The 18,465-nt window shown below is 44.4% G+C and overlaps 1 protein-coding gene across 2 annotated transcripts in view; it reads left to right on the top strand.

Annotated features, from left to right (window-relative positions):
• DNAJA3 (DnaJ heat shock protein family (Hsp40) member A3) overlaps positions 1-8,770 on the top strand; it is a 29,824-nt gene extending 21,054 nt beyond the window's left edge. The window contains exons 10-12 of one of the 2 annotated variants that reach the window (XM_089683329.1): positions 1,385-1,482; positions 3,007-3,118; positions 5,571-8,770. In XM_089683329.1, coding sequence (XP_089539455.1) covers positions 1,385-1,482; positions 3,007-3,116 — 208 coding nt within the window. In that variant the 3' untranslated portion in view covers positions 3,117-3,118; positions 5,571-8,770. The remainder of the gene's footprint in view (positions 1-1,384; positions 1,483-3,006; positions 3,119-5,570) is intronic. The other variant, XM_089683332.1, reaches the window with a different exon arrangement.
• Positions 8,771-18,465: the final 9,695 nt, after the last annotated feature.

Genomic DNA, 18,465 nt, shown 5'->3' with positions numbered 1-18,465 from the left:
ACAGCAGGCTTCAGCTTTTTTTCAGCTGAAAACAGGTCACAGGAGTGCAGAACGAACTGCACTCCTGTGATCCATAGAAGAAGTACAGCCGAAAGAGCTTTGGCTGTACTTCTTCTTTAACTTCTTCTTGTCTGGCTCATGCCGATAAATGGCCAGGGGCTCCCAATGTGGGGGGACATTTCTAAATGTCCATTCCCCCCCCCCCCCCCGCATCCATTGCCTGGGAGCACGTAGCACCACAATCTGCTGTACACAAATCGCTGTATTGGACCTCTGTGTGAGGTCCTGATTCATGTGATCACTGATTGGCCAAACTAGATGTCACTTGCTGAAATCATTGCTTACTACGTGTGAAATCTGTGAATGATCACAGAGGTCCCATGGTACTGGGCTATTCACAACAGTCTTGTACCATGTGACAAGCTGTGACCAATCACAGCTCTCACAGTATTTTCAATGGCTGCAAGAATGCAGCCAGAGAGAGAAATTATTGCTTTTACAGACTTTATGGGTGTAAAAACAATCGGTGTAAAAAATAAATAAATCTTCATCACCCCCCCCCCCAAGTAGTACAGTGTCACTATGGTGACACTGTACTGCTAGGGTGACAGTATGTAAAAAAAACATAAATAATATAAAAATGTAAAAAAAAATTTTGAAAAATGTATAATAAACTAATTTGGGTTTTTTTTTTATTTTTTTTTTTTTACCAAAAAGATAGATGAATACAATTTGGCCAAGATTTATGAAGAAAGATTATTTATTTCCAAAATTTTATAAGAAAAACTAAATTTTTGGTCTTTTTCATTTATTTAGCAAAAAAAAAAATCCCAGTGGTGAATAAATACCACTAAAAGAAAGTTTCATCTGTCTCAAAAAAAAAAAAATGCTAACAATTTCATATGGGTATAGTGTTGCATGACTGCACAATTGGCATTCAAAGTGTGATAGCGCTGAAAGCTGAAAATTGGCCTGGATGGGAAGGAGGTGAAAGTGTCCGGACTTGAAGTGGTGAAAACACACCTATACTTTAAGACTAGGTGCAATTTGACTTATTTTTAAATGTTCCTGATCAAAAATGTCACTTAAGAGGGGTACCTGTTTTTTTGCTGACAACCAGGTGTTTCAGACATGGTACTTTCGGCCTGGAAGCAGTATGTTTACTACTACTATCAACTGCTCCTGGCAACCACTAGAGGGAACTCAAAGGAAGACAAGAGATGGATTTTATGTTATATTGGGGAAAAAGCAAGCCGTTCTCCTCTGGTCTTCTCTTTAGCTCTCTGTAGTGCTGCAGGAGAAGTAACTTCACCCTTGCAAATACCCTAAATCTATATAACGTTCCTCAATTTGCTGATCTTTAACATTCCTTTCCTGATCATAGAAATCTGTCAGACAGACAGCGGGCACTGATGTTGAGCTTTGCTGAGGAAGAGACAGACGTGGAGGGCACGGTGAATGGCATTTCCAACACAACAGCAGGTAAAGAGAAACTATACAACTCAGCAGAATATTGATGATACACGGAATCTCGAGACGGAATGGAATGTTTTAAAAGTACCCAGGCGCACTTTAAAATGTACCCACAATTTGGTCATGTTCTTTACATTTTGCCGTATGTATTTTTAAAAACTGCCAGTGAAAGTGGGTGTGTTTCTGTTATTAAAGTGTTACTAAACCCACAACTGTAAAATCAGTCTGTATATGCAGTAAAGCATGCTTGTTATACTCGCTAAGGGGTTAATCTTCTGCATTGTGTAAAAAGGTAGTTTGATCCTTTCTTCTCTGCACCTCCTCTTGTTCAAATGACCACCTGATACAGACTGAATCCGTAGTCACATGCTCAGTTTGCTTTGTATTGCTAGAGAGGTTTATTTTTTATTTTTTTTTACTTGGGAGAGTGCACTGTCCCTTTTAAAAAAAAAAAAAAAAAAAAATCACTTTTATATTTATCACAAGAAATGCATGCATCCCTTGTGATAGAAATAATTAGTGACAGGTCCTCTTTATGGAGAGATGTGGGGTCAATAAGACCCCACATCTCTCCTCTACAATGTAAAACATTGGATCAAAAATAAAAGCATTGATCTAGTGCCTTAAAAAAAAAAATGGCCGGAACGGGAAGTGACATCACTCCGGTCCTCCAAAGCCATAGAGATGAGTAGCAGCCATCTTTCCTTCACTCATCTCTATTCCCAGCACCCGGATTGATGGTTTCTCAGGTAAGGCTGAGAACTACCAAGGGGTGAGGGGCAGGGTTTTTTCAGCACCTGTATCGGTGCTTTTTTTTTCATTTCGTCCAATGACCGAAAGGGGTGTTTTCGGCCAAAATTTTTCGGCCACCGAAATTTCGGTGCATCTCTACTTTTAATACTGTCATTTTTCTTAAGTTTTCCATATGGCTTTCAAAAATAAAAACTGCTTACAGGTATGAACGGCAGGCGGGTGCTTGTGCTTACCTGTGGCAGATTTAAGCCCTACAACTTAAATATCTGGAAGTTTTTATTGAAAAAAAGCTCTGACACTTCTGATGGTGTTGAAGCTTGCCAGATACCTCCTGGTCTCCATACATTCCTATTCATCCATCACTTTGATGGGCTGTCTTATTGTTTGTGGTGGATGTGGAAGAAGGCAGACAAGCTTCAACAATAGCAGAAAGAACTAGAATTGTATCCATTGTCCAGCATTTGGACGGAGTTGGTGCTTGTACATTATACCTGCTAGCAGCTTTATCTTTTATATTGTCATAGTGTGAGAAAGGGTCAGCAGTGGTAGGTCTTGTAAATAAAACGTTTTTGCACATAACCAGATTCATTCAAACGTCCATTGAAAAAATTTGGACTTCAAATTGTCTGAAATTTAGATTTGCCATTTTCGCAGTGCACAATAAAATGCAGGGTTATGGCTAGGGTATAAAGACCTTTCTTCTATTCGTATATGAGTGCTAGTTTGCATTGACTTGCATTGTCCTGGGCTGATTCCTGTTCTGCTCTTTCTGCCCACTAGATAGTACCCGACAGAGCTCTGCAGCTGGGAAGGAGAGTCCTATGACTGAGCAGGCAGGGGAAAACGAGGAGGGATTCCTAAGCAAACTAAAGAAAATGTTTAGTTCATGACGGTAGGAGCAATCCTAATTTTCTTTCTACAAGACCAGTTCTCCCTTTTTATTATGCTCATTCCGAATCTGCTCCTCATCTTCACTTGTACTTGTTCTAAATTGGCACCATGTGGGGAAACACATCTAGTGTCTGGGGGTACACTACAGATGCATGTAATATTTTATGCTCCTAGTTTTTTGTCAATGCCTGGCCTCTTGTCAGAGATGCTCTTTCTTACCAGCTGCAGCTTTATTTAGTGCCCATCAAAAAGGCATACGATCTTTCCAGCAAAAGGACAAGCACACGCAATGGGACCGGAAGCTCCTCGCCAAGGATATGGGGAATCCCTCTAAGACAAGCAGGGCACTAGGTCAGCGTCGGTTAAAACATAGAAGCTTTATTTTAAATAACTTGCATCTAAAACTCCCTCGGTGATCATGCGGGATGTGTACAATTGCCAGAAGCAGTGAAGCTACAGATCACTGGGAAGGTGGAGCCTATGATCACTGCATAGCCTTGGGGAAGACCCACTCGTAGACTCCATGGCATTTCTCCAGGTCTTCCTGCCGAGTGAAGGGGAGGTGTGACAGGTGTCGTGAATGGCGAGTGGGTGGGCCGCAACACGTTTCAGAAGCTCCACTTCTTTTGTCAAGCAGGTCCGCCCCTCGAGGAGGCAGAGCTTCTGAAATGCGTTGCAGCTCACCCACTTGCCATTCAAGGCACCTGTCACATCTCCCCTTCACTCGGCGGGAAGACCTGGAGAAACACCATGGAGTCCACAAGCGGGTCTCCCCCAAGGCTATGCAGTGATCATCAGCTCCACCTTCCCAGTGATCTGTGGCTTCATTGCTTCTGCCAATTGTACACATCCCGCCTGCAGACCGAGGGAGTTTTAGATGTAAGTTATTGAAAATCTTCTCTGTTTTAACCCACGCTGAGCTGGCACCCTGCTTGTCATTTTGCTTGTCTTCGAGGGATTCCCTGTATCCTTGGTGAGGAGCTGCCAGTCCCATCACATGTGCTTCTGTTCCCGTGGTCCATACCTCCCCTACTATGCATACCGCTCGGATGAATTGACTTTTTGGACACACTCTTGTGATATTACCTTCTGCACAGTCAGTTTTATTCTTCATTTACCAATTGTTGTGGACTGATATACCATTATCAATTTCATCATTGTGTGAGCGCTGAATGTACTTGTTCATTTTATATACAATCTTTCTAAGATATTTGTGTAGCTTTAAAGGCTTATCTTTTAGTGAAGTTTAAATAGTTTGTTTGGACCAATGTGAACTGATGCTGTGGCTGGGAGCTCTGTATAAACTGTAGCCTTGGCTACATATACAGTGCTGAGTCCTGCTCCTGAAACAAAATCAAGGTGGGCTAAGGGCTGCTCACCCATTCACGGGGAGCTTTGTTTTCTGTGAATAAATACAAAGCTTCCTCTGATTGGCTGAGTCGGAGATCCTGATATGTAAAAGAGGAAAGAACATACTTTCCTTTCCTGCTGTCCACGTTGGCGAACTCCGTTTCACTGCTGAACATCTTTTGCCAAAGTTTGCACTGAAACTAACACTTCTGGGAATGTCAATCTCTCTGGTCCCCCCACAGCCAATTGGCTCCTCCTGCTGGCCACCTCCACATCACCACCATATCCTTTTAATGAGTGGAGGTCAAAGGGAAGAATTGGTGGGAGCTGTCAGCACCCATTGAGATTGACACCCCTAGTTTCACTTCACACTTCAGTAAATGATTTCTCAGCACTGGAGTTGAATTCAGCGGTGTGGACAGCAGGAATAGTGAGTATATTCTATCTTCTTTTACAGATATGGCTCAAAATTATTTATTTATTGTTATAGTAACGGGGTCGCGTTAAAGGATAAGTTCACCATTTAGCAAAAAATTAATAAATGCACTTTTTTTTTTCTGTAGGTAAAAAAGTGTGCATTTATTATTTGTTTGTGGAGCCACTAAAGCATTGCACCATCGATCATCAGTTTGCTGGTGCCATGCAGGGTTTCCCATGACCTGTCCGTATATCTGCTTGCTCGTATATCCTGTACAAGCAAGCAGATACTTATTGATAGGAAGGCTCAATGAACCACCACGGCGCTGTGCAGTGCCGTGGTAGTTCATTGAAAATTACAAGCTGATAGACGCAAAGGCTGCCAGGACTTGTAGTTTTTCCATTCACAGAAGACTGTTAATGAGTTTCGCAGCTGGGTAGGCAAAACCGCAAACGCTGTCATTTTTCAGGGTTTTTTTAATTGCAGTGGGGAGGAGAAGATCCCTCGCCAGCTGTCACAACAGGGATAGGGGGCGGAGGCTGGTCTGATTGTTACATGTTAAACCCTGAATATGAGTGTAACATGTTACGAAAGGTGAACTTACCCTTTTATATCATATATTCTCAGTGTCTAAAGCGATTACTAAATAGATAAATCCCATTTTTGATTTATCTTTGTCCTGCAGGAAAGAGATCATCTGGAAACTAGAAGAAAAAAATGTGGACTCTACTTAAAATGGAGACAAGTCACTACGTAAAGTTGCTGAAAAAAATCTGCTCTAACCGAACCCATCAACTACCCCTGATGACAATCCAGAACACCATGTCAGAATGTAAAGGAGACTTTCCAAGACCGGCCAAGTTTTTGTTTTTTTTCCTCCTCTCAATATTTCAGTTGAAATTCTGTAGTGGAATTTATCTGTCACACAAGCTGTAAAGATTGTTACCCAGTGAAATACATGGAAGTATGTCCCATTCTTTTCGGAAGATCTTTCTACACTGAAATATAGTGTATTTTACTTCTATTATTCTGGGCTGTGCATCCTCTCATGGGGGGCTTAGTGTTTGGCACAGCCAATGGTACATAAAATAAGCAATTGTGAAAGTATAAAATGTCCATCGGCACCTTAACTTATAAATGTTGTATGTGTTCTAGAACAGTGTCTCCCAACTCAACACCGTGGAAACTACCAATAGTGCCAGTGTCTAATGGGAGAACTGCCTGTCTGGGTTGCCAATAGCAGCCAATAAGATCCTTCCTTTTGAATATTTCAGTAAAGTACTGAAGCAAATGGGAAAATATGGTTTCAATGTTAACAACGTTGCATATGTACCATTGTTTACTAAAGATGTTTGTATGAGGTGTGAAAAAAGTGCAGACTTCTGCAAACCAGATGACTACTTGGAGCTATTGGTTCATGATTCATATATGTGTTAACTGCTCTAAAATATATGGTATGTAAGAAATACATTAAGCATATAGTTTATATACAGCAAACCTTTACTTAGCTTTGTGTTTCACTACATTGAATGTGGAGCAGCAGTTCTTGTTTCAATGGCTCTTCCCCGCGGTTCCTACTGAAAATCCACCTAAAGATAATCCATCAAGAGAGACAGCCCTTGTTTCAATGTCTCCTCCCTACTGAGAGTGCACCTAAAGAGAACATGAGAGGTATTGCCTATCATAGAAGAAACTCCTATAGAGTGCTAGAAGCTGCTGGCAGTGCTCAACCTCTGGAAAAGATGCAAGCTATGTATCATGTAAGTTCAGATTCCAAGTATTTTTTTAGAGCAGATTTTAAATTCTGCAGAAGAAACTGGTGGTTTTCACTACTTTCTTACTCTCTCTATTACAAAAAGGTGTCGTCAGATGGTCTGAGGACAGATCTAAGAGGATCTGAGTTGAGGACCTGTTTAACCTCTTGGCGCCGGCCGCACGCAAATGTGCGGCCTCCTTGCGTCTGGACCTCGACGCTGAGCGGCCGCACATTTGCGTGCAATTAAGAAATACATATGTGCCGAGAGCGCGCTGCCAGCATACATGTCCGGTACTCACAGAAAGGTCCCGATCTCTTTCGATCTGGACCTTTCCTGATTGTGTGACTGCCGTGAGAGCAAATCACGGCGATCACATGACCCTAAAACCCCGCCCCGTCTCCTGGCTTCTGAAACCCTTAAAGGGTTGGGAGGCGCCGAATCCAAGGGGTTAACAAACATTGTTGCAGAATAAGAATGCAGTCATTAAAGTATATATAAATCCAATCACTAAAACCTCATAAAAGCTTTAACATGTTAATATAGTCTTCACAATTTTTTATAAGAACCTTGTTCCAAAAATGTCTGTTGTTGGGTGACAGCTGTAGGATGACAACAATCTCTCTGCTTTGATCTGGAGTTGTCACCCTGGTACATACACTCTTGATGGAGACTAGAATTAGCCATGCTGACACACATTGCAGACGCATGGTTTACTATTGTTATCAGAAGCTAGTTAAGAGCAATGATGTGCGTCTGAAACTGGAGTGAGCGCATGTGAGACAGGAAAAATCTGAAAGAGGCTGCAGGAAATCAGCAGCATTGATAGTGGGGAAAATGGTGAAACCAAGAATTTTATTTAAAAACAGAAAAAACATGACAGCGCACAGAGCAATCTAAATGTCATCCATTTAGGGTTTACAGCTACTTAAAGGGATCCAAACCCTTGTCTAATCAGTATATTCAAAATGCAAGATGCAAATATTCGTTCAGTTATTTGATTTGCAGATTTGTAATTTAAGTGATTGGTAAGCTTTGGCAATACAGATTGTAATGTGAAGGTCTGATGGAACGTTCTAGTCCTCAGTTGACTAGCACACACCAGGATAGTTTTTTTTTTTTTTTATAAAAGTGACAGATATTTTCAGCTGTCCAGTAACAGTTGAACGTTATGATTTAAAAAAAAAAAAAAAATCCTTTAGCCTCGTGTTAAGTTTTTGTCAATTGAACTTATGCTCCCCATAGCAGACTTAGCTGATCTCATTTTGTTTACCAGTTTAAAGCCTAACTTTGCCAGCATGAATATGCTTGTGGCACCGCTCAAGGCTGACAGAAAACGAAGGTCACCTCGTCGGCAAAGAAGAAAAGGTGGGAGAAGCTTCCCAAGTAATTCCAGACAATTAGCAATATAGGTGAGGATGGACGCCGCTCAAACTGAACCCCTGGAGTCAGAGAAGAACGGGATTTAGTAGGATGCCCTCAGCCGTCACTCTGGCCACGTCCACTGGCGCGTTTCGCCCAGATCATGGGCTTGGTCACAGAGGCTTCACAGCCAGAGCCACTGTGTCCAAACTCCCTATGGGCGGGGTGAAACCTGTCAGTAGGGCGTGGCCAGAGTGACGGCTGAGGGCAAACTATGGCCCTCCAGGTGTTGAGGAACTGTAAGTCCCATGAAGCCTTGCAAGACTGATATCCACAGGCAACACACCCAGAGGCATGATGGGACTTGTAGTACTTCAACAGCTGGAGGGCCATAGTTTGGACACCCCTGGCTGAGGCCATCCTACTACATCCTGTTCTTCTCTGACTCCTGGGGTTTGGTTTGAGCGGCGTCCATCCTCGCCTAGCTATGTCAGCGGCATAACTTTCCAAGAACATGTCTACAGTACAACTTAGAATATTCTACGAAAAACTAATTCTTTCACAGTTTTATCTTGATTTATATGATAGGATGTTATGAACACATATTGGTTTCATTTGACTAAATAAACGTTCATTTGCAAAGGATATTGGGCAAGACTGCTACATAGTAATTCTTACACAGTTTGTCATTTGTTGCATTGATTGCTCACATGAAGGTTGTTTTGCTGCTGATTCTGATTTAAATACCTTATAAAACCTCTTCCACTTACCCATAGGAATGACTTGGTACTCTGCCTGCACACTATGGACTAAATTAATTGGTTTACATGAAAGTTATAGCGTTTACAAATGTCGGTATAGATACTGGAATTTTTATTTTTGCTAGTAATGGCAGCAATCAGCGACTTATAGCGGGACTGCGGCGGGCATTCTGACACTGGGGGGAACTGACTTGGTGTCACTGACATCCCCAGTGTCACCAATACAGCGATCAGTGCTAAAAAAAAAACTGACACTGTACTAATGGCACTGGGCAGGAAGGAGTTAACATGAGGTGTGATCAAAGGGTTAACTGTGTGCTGGGTGTGTTTGTGCTTCACTGTAATCACACTGCTTTGAATGGCTGTGCTGTGCACAGCCATCCAAAGCAGTGTGCACGAGCTGCACAAACAGTTCTCCCCGTCAGAGATGCTCAGCATTCACCGGCCGGGACCCAATGATTGACCGCCACGAATGGTGGCATGGGTAGGGTGCATGCGCGTCTTCCTCGCACCCCCTACCCGGAAATGCTAAAACCCACACACACTTTTCACACCTGTACCACCCTGTAGCAGTGTATCTGCTATAGGGCGGTCAGGAAGCGATTAAAGAAAAAATACAGAAAGGAGAGCATTTGCTTACATCAGAATGACCTTTAGAGCAAGAGCTCAGCAGATGCCAGGCTGGCTTGAAGGAGAAGTGTGGGATAGGAAAGAAATAAACACAATCACTGATGTGATTGCAGCGTCTGGCTTAGGTTCGCAGCAGCGTGCTGGGAGGCTGAGCCAGCTGCTGGTCAGGCATCTGCGTGGATCCCGACTATATTGTTGGGATCCCTGCAGAGTCACCACTGGCTAAATCCCACTGTCAGCTGAATCTGGGTCATAGTGCAGAAATACTCACCAGCCACTTTATTAGGTACACCTGTTTAATACCTTGGTGACACAAATTGCTAATCAGCCAATCGCATGCAACTCAATGCATTTAGGCATCTAGATGTGGTGAAGACAACTTGCTGAAGTTCAAACCGAGCATCAGAATGGGGAAGAAAGGGGATTTAAGTGACATTGAACATGGCTTGGTTGTTGCCAGACAGGCTGGTCTGAGTATTTAAAAAAACTGCTGATCTACTCATCAGACCAGACAATATTTTTCCAATCTTCTGCTGTCCAATTTTGGTGAGCCTGTGCAAATTGCAGCCTTTGTTTCCTGTTCTTAGCTAACAGGAGTGGCATCCGGTGTGGTCTTCTGCTGCTGTAGCCCATCAGCTTCAAGGTACGACATGTGCGTTCAGAGATGGTATTCTGCATACCTTGGTGGTAACGAGTGGTTGTTTGAGTTACTGTTGCCTTTCTATGATCTCAAACCATACAGCCTCATCTCTGTTCCTGTGTGTGGGGGAGGGGGGGTGTCTTTTTCCTCCAATCAGCTCTCAGAGCTCTCCTCACTGAGCTCTGTGGGGTGTCATTTCAGCTCTCCGCCCCCTTTTATCTGAACTCTCAGGTAAGCTTATAAATTCAGCGCTTTGAATGAATGTAGAAAAGAGGAGACTGCGGAAAGAAAGGTACAACTTTTTTTTTTGTTTTGTTTGTTTTTTGGGGGGGGGTTTTCAGTTGTGTGTATAAAACAATATCAAGCTGTCCTATGCTTGCAGCACATTTCAGATCCATATAAAAACATGTTTTAAATGTTTTCAAAACATGCATGTTTTTTCATTGTGGGCCATAGAAAACCAGGATGTATGCATTTTCAAAATGAGGAAGACTGTATTTTGGTATACTGAAACCCACAGCAGATCTTAGATAAAAACTTCACCATTAAACATGATGGGACAGACTTTTCCTTGCAGTTTATGGGTGGTTTGGTTTATATAGCAGGCAGACCAGTGCAGAGGAAATACACCCCCACCATATACTTAATGCACTAAGCCATAACCTATATGGTTTTGTTTTTTTTTTAAGTCATTTTCTGTTTGCCTTTGCTGAAAAATGCTGTCTTGCAAAAGATAATGATTAATAAAGATTACTGAACCTAATTTTCCCCGTTGATGCTGTACTTTATGTTAGTGGTTTGACCTTAAAGTGTTACTAAACCCCGGACCCTGCATTCACTATACTCGGTCTCCCCGGACCCTGCATTCACTATACCCGGTCTCCCCGGACCCTACATTCACTATACCCGGTCTCCCCGGACCCTGCATTCACTATACCCGGTCTCCCCGGACCCTGCATTCACTATACCCGGTCTCCCCGGACCCTGCATTCACTATACCCGGTCTCCCCGGACCCTACATTCACTATATCTGATCTCCCCGGACCCTACATTCACTATATCTGATCTCCCAGGACCCTGCATTCACTATACCCGGTCTCCCCGGACCCTACATTCACTATATCTGATCTCCCAGGACCCTGCATTCACTATACCCGGTCTCCCCGGACCCTACATTCACTATATCTGATCTCCCTGGACCATGCAATCACTATATCTGATCTCCCTGGACCATGCAATCACTATATCTGATCTCCCTGGACCCTCCATTCACTATATTTGGTCTTCCCGGACCCTGCATTCACTATATCTGGTCTCCCAGGACCCTGCAATCACTATATCTGGTCCCCACTGCCCTGCATTCACTATATCTGATCTCCCCTGGACCCTGCATTCACTATATCTGGGCTCCCTGGACCATGCATTCAATATATCTGGTCTCCCAGGACCCTGCATTCACTATATCTGGTCTCCCAGGACCCAACATTCACTATATCTGGTCTCCCAGGACCCTGCAGTCACTATATGTGGTCTCCCCGGACCCTGCATTCACTATATCTGGTCTCCCCGGACCATGCATTCACTATATCTGGTCCCCAGGACCCTGCATTCACTATATCTGGTCTCCCCGGACCATGCATTCACTATATCTGGTCCCCAGGACCCTGCATTCACTATATCTGATCTCCCCGCACCCTGCATTCACTATATCTGGTCTCCCCGGACCCTGCATTCACTATATCTGGTCTCCCTGGAGCCTGCATTCACTATATCTGGTCTCCCCGGACCCTGCATTCACTATATCTGGTCCCCAGGACCCTGCATTCACTATATCTGGTCTCCCAGGACCCTGCATTCACTATATCTGGTCTCCCCGGACCAGGGGTGGACTGAAAACTCATGGGGCCCCTGTTTCCTTGCCCAAACTCAAAAAAGCCTATGAAATAGGTACAAGGGGCATCTCATGGGGCCCCCTACTGACCCTGGGCCCTCAGGCAGTGCCTGAGTTTCCAAATGGTCAGTCCACCCCGGACCCTGCATACACTATATCTGGTCTCCCACAGTACACAGAACATGGAAGTGCAATTATTTTGGTTAACTGCTAAATACCTTTTCTCATCAGACATTAGAGCATTCTTGTGACTTCTATCTGTGTCCAGCAGAGCACTGGTTAAAGCTTGTAGGAGGAGTTTTTTCTGCTCTAGGAGGATGCAGAACCCCTGACCTCTGTCTGGGCAGTGCTGATTGGCCCTGTGCTGATCACATGCACTCTTCCAAGAAAGAAAAAAGACCTCTCTAGCAATGCACACTAAACTGAGCATGTGCATAATGGCTACAGGTTCAGTCTGTCTTATCAGGAGATGAGACATGGACATAGGAACAAGAGGAGGGACAGAGAAGTCAGGATCAAACAGCCTTTTTACACAATACAGAGGATTACACCCTTGGGTTCCACAGTGAGTATAACAAGCATGCTTTACTGCATATACACACTGATTGTACTGTTGTGGGTTTAGGAACACTTTAAAATATCCACCATGTTATAACAGCAAATGTCCACAAGGTGTCACCCTTGTCTTCTGAATGCTAAAGGTTTTCAGGAATGACTATACTTTGCCATTCACTTCCATTTTGGACTGTACAACAAATGATTACAAGCCACTTATCCTTTTTTTTTTTTTGGTAACCAAGCAGTTGATAAAACTTTTCATAATTGGATCAGTGTTAGTTTGAAAACACAAACATTCCTTTTTTTTGTACAGTTACAACAAAATTGTCAGGATTAGGCTACATCCACCTTGGATGCATGCGTGTTTTCATTGCATTTTGGGAAGGATGGAGGTGGGAAGGTGGTGAAAGTCCCCATTCAATGTCCATGAATAAAATCTTGGCTTGCAAGATTTTTCTTGATCCTGTTGTGAATGAAGCATTTGAAGCAACTGCCATTTATTTGTTTTTTAAAGGTACAGCATGTCTTGTTTAGGATTCCTAGAAGTATTTACAGGCAGTGCAAAGACAAACTGAAGTATGCTTGTGGAGTTGCACCACGCTGCCATTCTAAGGCCTCTTTCTCACAGGCATACCGAAATGTAGATCCATGCAAGGACTGCATTTGCCTGCAAAGGATACACAGGTGTTCCATGCATCCGCATGCAAGCAGTCCCATCAGTGTCAGTTGGGACACGGAGGCTGCACAGACACAGACGTTGCTCCCAATTTGACATCTGTGTGGGTGCTGGTGCGTGTCCCTGAACTCATACTGTCTGCGTTCAGGGTCTTGCACCCACACGGGTGTCAAATTGGGAGCAGCAGCTGGACCTGTACAGCTGCTGTATACCAATTGACATGAATGCCACTGCCTGCATGCGGATGCACAGGACACCTGTGCATCCCATGGAGGTAAACACAGCCCTCACACAGGTGTACACTGACCCTAGGTTCACACCTAAGTGTTTTGCACAGTGTTTCGAAAAAACAAAGTACAGTCCATTTATCATGATTTGCTATGGGACAGGTTCACATCTCCGCGTTTTCACCCCGGTGCGTTTTTTGGAAAGGGTCAGGGACTTTTTTAAACACAAAAAGTTGCGTTTTTGGTTCTACAGACTTCAATGGAAATGCTGCATAAAAGCATGTAGTGCGTTTCTGCTGCATTTTTGCTGGTTTTGGCATGTTGAAAAATACAAAACGCAACGCAGAAATGCAAACTGCATAGGTGTGAACCTAGCCTTAAGTACGCCTGTGTGAACGGGGTTCTAAATTATATCTTGTAGCCAGGGGCGGACTGACCATTTGGAAACTTGGGCACTGCCCGAGGGCCGGGGGTCAGTAGGTGGCCCCATGATATGCCCCTGGTACCTTTTTCATAGGCTTTTTGGAGTTTGGGCAAGGACACAGGGGCCCCATGATCCCCTATTGCCCGGGGGCCCCATGAGTTGTCAGTCCGCCCCTGCTTGTAGCCGATAAAGAGATGCTGCAGACCAAACTAATTAACCTCTTCTCGCGAGCCGCACACAAATGTGTGGCCTCCCGGTGTCTGTGCCTAGACGCCGAGCAGACGCACATTTGCACGCAATTAAAAAAGGACATATGTGCGCGCTCCCAGCACACAAGTCCGGAACTAACGGAAAGGTCCTCTTTCGATCGGGACCTTTCCCAATCATGTGACGGCGCGTCACGGCGGTCACATGACCCTAAACCCCGTCCCGCCTCCCGGCTTCTGGAACCCTTAAAGGGCCGGCGTGAAGGGGTTAAATTACATCTCCAATGGAAGGAAACTTGTACGGAGGGAATATTTGGGCTGCCAGCACTGAGCTCCCTTGAAAATACACCAGCCTCAGGCATTCACTTGGTGGTCCTAAACAAGCGCAATACTTTCTGACTACCCAGCCCCTCCCGAGGTGGGCCGCCTTTCGTTAGTCCCACAATGCTCCTCAATTGAAGTTTTCGCTTTCTTCAGCTTCACCATTGGATATCTTCTCTCCAGTGTACCTCCTCCTATCCATTCCAGAAAACTACTCTTTATGCATCTTTGAATAGTCGATCTTTCATTTCACTTTTATATGTGGCTCAGTGGGAACGAGACTTGGAATCTGAGATTGTCCCAGCGGACTGGAGCAAGGCTTGGTCTTCTGTTGCTAAGTGTTCATTTAATACTGCCACCTTAGAGGCTGCGTACAAAGTTGCTGACCTCTTCTGAACATTCTAGATTCTGTCCGGCTGATTATCTGGCACAAATACTTTTTGGGTCATTGATCCGGAACAGATATGAAGATCAGAGAAGTCAAGGAAAGGTCAATAGTCCTTACGTTCAAGGTCAGTGACTGAAAGTAATAAACTGAGGATAGCAGGACAGACGGGTTATTAGCATTTGCAGAGGGAAAAATAGTGTAGCACTACCCCATTAGAAGTTGCTAAAGTTTGGGTCCCCTTATAGTCCGGCACAGCCAGGCAACATTTCCTCATTCAGACTTGCATCAGGAGCCAGAAACCAGCCCTTGAGCTTTGTTTTGAAGTTTTATTAGGGGAATTAGAATTTGGATAGGGTAAGGGGTGTATGTGATGCCCAAGGGGGATGACAACAGAGGACAAATTCCTTAGCAAATATGTAGTCCTTACAGCAAAAAGTCCTTCTGGACTAGCCAGCATCTCCTACTGTACCACCCCAGACCCCCCATGAATCCTCTCCTTATCCAGCTTTACTGAATGAATTCCTGGTCAGGGAATCCAGTGCCTGCCACTGCAGTGTGAATAGTCCCAGGTAAAAAGCTAATCTGGTTTCCCACCAGAGTTCCTCTTTCCCCTTACTGGCCGAGGGGGTGCAGGTTTACTCACTCAGTCCTTCTCCTGTGCTGCTGGTGGGTTAGTGGCTGCTACCAGGCCTTCTAGCTGGGCTGCTCCTTCCCTGCTGCACAGGTGGTCCTCTCTCTGATGGCCAGTGAACTCCTGAGCTTTCCTCCTTCCAAGCTCCCTGCCTCGAGGTGAGCCCTTTCCTAATTGTGCCCCCTCCTATGCTCCTGCTCTCCAGCATCACTTACTCTCCATCTTCCACCTGAAATCTCCTTCTGAGCAGGCTCAGTTATTGTTAAAAGCTGTCTTGGTCCCTTGCCAAGCTTCCTGTTGAAGATTGACCAGGATCCTCTAAGAGTACACAGCAACCACTCCTCACCTCCGCCCACTGCTTCTAGATCTTTCTTCAAAGTTCTAGAGCAGGGGAAAATCCCAGAGAGCTGGTCTGCAGAGCCTCTTAGTTCTGACCTGAATTTGACCCATCTGGCTAGAGCTCCCCTAGCTACCTAGGAGCGTGCTACAATAGTAATGGCAGCCTGAGTGCTTATCTCATGACAGGTTTAATAGCATAACCTATTTTTGGATGGTCAAAGGAAGCAAACTCGGTAAATCAGCCAGTGTTCCCGCACATGGCCTCACTACTAATTCCCGCACATGGCCTCACTACTAATTCCGGGCACATGATCCTTTATAATTTTCTGCTTCCACCACACTGGGTCACTCTGCCTGCTACCAGTGCTGCACAGTCCTTTGGTATGTACTGTAGGTAAATGGTAGGGGCTATGGCACACTAGCAATCCTGTTGTTGATGGTAACTAGCAATCCTGTTGTCGATGTTGACTAGCAATCCTGTTCTCAATGGTATCTAGCAATCCTGTTGTCGATGGTGACTAGCAATCCTGTTGTCGATGTTGACTAGCAATCCTGTTGTCGATGGTGACTAGCAATCCTGTTGTCGATGGTGACTAGCAATCCTGTTGTTGATGGTATCTAGCAATCCTGTTGTCGATGGTATCTAGCAATCCTGTTGTCGATGTTGACTAGCAATCCTGTTCTCAATGGTATCTAGCAATCCTGTTGTCGATGTTGACTAGCAATCCTGTTCTCAATGGTATCTAGCAATCCTGTTGTCGATGGTGACTAGCAATCCTGTTGTCGATGTTGACTAGCAATCCTGTTGTCGATGGTGACTAGCAATCCTGTTGTCGATGGTGACTAGCAATCCTGTTGTCGATGGTGACTAGCAATCCTGTTGTCGATGGTATCTAGCAATCCTGTTGTCGATGGTATCTAGCAATCCTGTTGTCGATGGTATCTAGCAATCCTGTTGTCGATGGTGACTAGCAATCCTGTTGTCGATGGTGACTAGCAATCCTGTTGTCGATGGTGACTAGCAATCCTGTTGTCGATGGTGACTAGCAATCCTGTTGTTGATGATATCTAGAAATCCTGTTGTCGATGGTGACTAGCAATCCTGTTGTCGATGGTATCTAGCAATCCTGTTGTCGATGGTATCTAGCAATCCTGTTGTCGATGGTGACTAGCAATCCTGTTGTTGATGGTGACTAGCAATCCTGTTGTCGATGGTATCTAGCAATCCTGTTGTCGATGGTAACTAGCAATCCTGTTGTCGATGGTAACTAGCAATCCTGTTGTCGATGGTATCTAGCAATCCTGTTGTCGATGGTGACTGGCAATCCTGTTGTCGATGGTGACTGGCAATCCTGTTGTCGATGGTAACTAGCAATCCTGTTGTTGGTGGTAACTAACTTGCAATCTTGTTCTTAATGGTAACTCAAAAAAAAAAGTTTTAATTGTAAAATATTAAAGCTACACCCAAGCACATAAAATCGCCCCCCCAAAAAACGTTTGAGACACCCCACATACAAACATAAATGCACACATCGGGGGTACCTATGCCTGAAAACGTATCGCTGCGCACACCGGAGTAAGAGCAATATTTCTAGCACCGGAAGTCCTCTGCAACGCCAATCTGATGACCTATAGAGGGCTTTTAAAGTGTCACGCTGCGCACAGACTTAAGGTTGGACATGTTGGGTATCTATTTACTCGGTGCAACCTCGTCTTTTACTTGTTATAAAAAAATTGGATCATTTATTGTGTTTGCCCCAGTTAGTGTATTTTGTTTACCAGAATATTGCGTTTCCTAGACCTTTACGGAAATATTGTGTAAGATAAACAATTTTAACTACCTACCCGCCGCCGAATAGCAGATATACTGCTACACGGCGGCACAGGTGCACAAAATCACTTACATATGCGTGCCTACCTGCGCCGCCATTCGCGGATGTCAATCACCGGGTCCTGGACAGTAATTACCCCCCAACACCCGGTGATTACCGACAAACACTGTCGGGGAGGAAGACTGTTTTGTTTACAGTCTTCCTCCCTGTCAGCTCGGGCAAATTGCTCGGGATGGCTGTGCACAGTCCACTAATGTCCGCATCCATTAACCGCTTCCACGCCACCCTATAGCAGCAATACTGCAACAGGGCAGCACGGGTGAGCAAAATCACATATATATTTCTGCGCATTTCCATTCGCGGATTTGGCTGTCAATCATCTGGTCCTGGCCGGTGATTGCTCACCAGCACCCGGCACAAAAAAATTAAAAACGCACAGGAGATCAAATACCAATGAATGAAAGCTCAATTTGTGGGGAAAAATGGAAGTCATTTCATTTGGGTGCAGTGTTGCATGACCACGCAATTGTCAGAGTAACGCAGCGCCGTATCGCAGAAAATGGCCTGGTCAGGAAGGGGGGTAATTCCTCTGGAGGGTAAGTGGTTAACATCTAGGGGGTTTTTTGGAACGGAAGAAAACTCTATTTTTCTTCCGTTCAAAAAAAGCAATGGACAAAAAATGGATGTAAATGGACGAAAAAAAACGGAAGAAAATTGATGTAAACAGACGGAAATGGATGTAACTGGACAAAAAAGGATGTAAACTGAATAACTGATGTGAACTGATCCATTTTTTCTTGGAAAAAACGTGACTGTACTGATGATAATAACGGGACGCCCGTGTGAAAGGACCATTCGTTTCTTACACGAAAATAAGAAGAACATTGTGTGAATATATCAGAGGTGACAGGTTCTCAGGGGCGGCTGTTCTCTGAACTCC

Source organism: Staurois parvus, unplaced genomic scaffold (genome assembly GCF_062004578.1).
Source record: "Staurois parvus isolate SC_StPar_1 unplaced genomic scaffold, SC_StPar_1.0 ptg000018l, whole genome shotgun sequence".
NCBI classification, from domain to species: domain Eukaryota; kingdom Metazoa; phylum Chordata; class Amphibia; order Anura; family Ranidae; genus Staurois; species Staurois parvus.
The sequence above is the reverse complement of the archived record's forward strand: the minus strand, read 5'-3'. Positions and strand labels throughout refer to the sequence as shown.